The sequence below is a fragment of the Echinococcus granulosus genome, assembly GCF_000524195.1.
Source record: "Echinococcus granulosus chromosome Unknown EG_S00023, whole genome shotgun sequence".
Lineage (NCBI taxonomy): Eukaryota > Metazoa > Platyhelminthes > Cestoda > Cyclophyllidea > Taeniidae > Echinococcus > Echinococcus granulosus.
Window position 1 is genome coordinate 759,704 of NW_020170403.1, and position 1,544 is coordinate 761,247.

The window sequence follows — 1,544 nt, forward strand, 5'->3', positions numbered from 1 at the left end:
TCAGGTGATCATAAAAGTTTGTGTGGTTTTCACTTTGCCTCACTGCGTTAACTTCTTGTGATTGGTAAAGACTAGGCAAATTTGCCTCATCGTTTACATGCACTAGGAAGTGTCAAGTGATTTGGTCTGTCTCTGCTGGTATATTTACTACTGTGACCTCCATCACCTTCATCCTTCTTCCGACCCACACCTCAGAACACTGAATGTCTGTCCGACATGAAAAGCGCGGTTTGAGTCTGTCTGCCTTGCAAACAAATGAGATTCAACCTGGTTCCAAGACATGCAGAAATCTCTCGTCAAGTTTTGTGTATAGCACATGCAAAGATGTAGCAACAGAGATGCTTGAAAAGGTGATTCTGGTAATGTTGTAGACAAAGTCACATTGGTAATTGGGAGGATAGGTAGATTGGTAGATTGGTAGGTGGGTAGGCAGATGGATGGGTAGGTGGGTAGGAAGAGCAATGGAATACATTGAGGGAGACCTTCTACCCTTGATGATGGGGAATTACACGTCAGTGTTGAGCAGAACAAATACGGATCGACATGTCAAGTGTAACACTGAGTCATGTTTGACGTGGACAATGGTGATGGCGATGCTGGTGATGCTGATGAAGTAGTTAATGAATGCCTACATCAGGTGGGAATGGGAGTGGGGAGTGGTGGAAGCCACTGAAACAATCGCGTCCCACGTACACACCCCCGCACAGGAGACATGTGTTAGCAGATGACTGCCACTAAACTTGCAAGACTGCCAACTACTGCCACCTTCAGCGCCTTCACGTGTGTCAAGAAGGCAGTGTGTATTGTGAATGGTTCGCTGACTGACTTGGTGGTGATGTGAAATGGTGCTGCTCTATTCTCCCAATACTAGATGGTGGGAGGAACCAATCATTGTCTGTTCTCAAACGATGCATGCCTCACCCACCATATACTTGCAGGTTGACACCTCATGTCCAGATAACCATACTCGCATTGTGTATGTGTCTGTGTGTGGTGGTGTGCGGAGGCAGTTGTTCACTTGGTGGAGACCAAACGGCAGTCAGAGCTGAGACATCTCCACTCATTTGGCAACTCGGAGACGTACAACAACAGTTTCTCCTTCTTCTTCTTCTTCTTCTTCTTCTTCTTCTTCTTCTTCTTCTTCTTCTCATTCTCCTCCTTCTAATCATCCTCCTCCTCCCTTTCCTTTTCCTTCTTCTTTCTCTTCCGCCTCACTATCTGCTTTTCCCTTTTAAGTGGGAGTGAGGACTGGTGAGTAGTAGGGAGAAAGTGGTCTTCCTAATCCTACAATATGAAGCTAGCAGCCATGGAGGGAGGAAAGTGGGTGGTGCCTTGACTCTCTCTCATCTCCAGTGTCAGCGTGCATAATTGTCTGATGGCATTTCGGTGTTGAGAGTGGAGGTGATTAGCATGTGTTCTTGGTCTCAGCATCACTGTTAGACAATCGCGTGATCAGGAGGACGAGAGAGGATGGAGAGTTATGATTTGGGTGTAGAATTGCAAAGTGGGTGACTGGATGTGGGCTGTTTGTCTCTCCAGATGAC

At 46.6% G+C, this 1,544-nt stretch overlaps 1 protein-coding gene across 1 annotated transcript; it reads left to right on the forward strand. All coding sequences in view use genetic code 11, as the record gives it.

Moving 5' to 3' along the window:
* Positions 1–565: 565 nt before the first annotated feature.
* On the forward strand, positions 566–1,165 carry EGR_04013 (hypothetical protein; the record flags this gene model as incomplete). Its single annotated transcript, XM_024493262.1, has 2 exons — positions 566–637; positions 1,007–1,165. The coding sequence occupies 2 exons, from the start codon at positions 566–568 to the stop codon at positions 1,163–1,165; spliced, it is 231 nt and encodes a 76-aa protein (XP_024352361.1).
* Between the last annotated feature and the right edge of the window lie 379 nt (positions 1,166–1,544).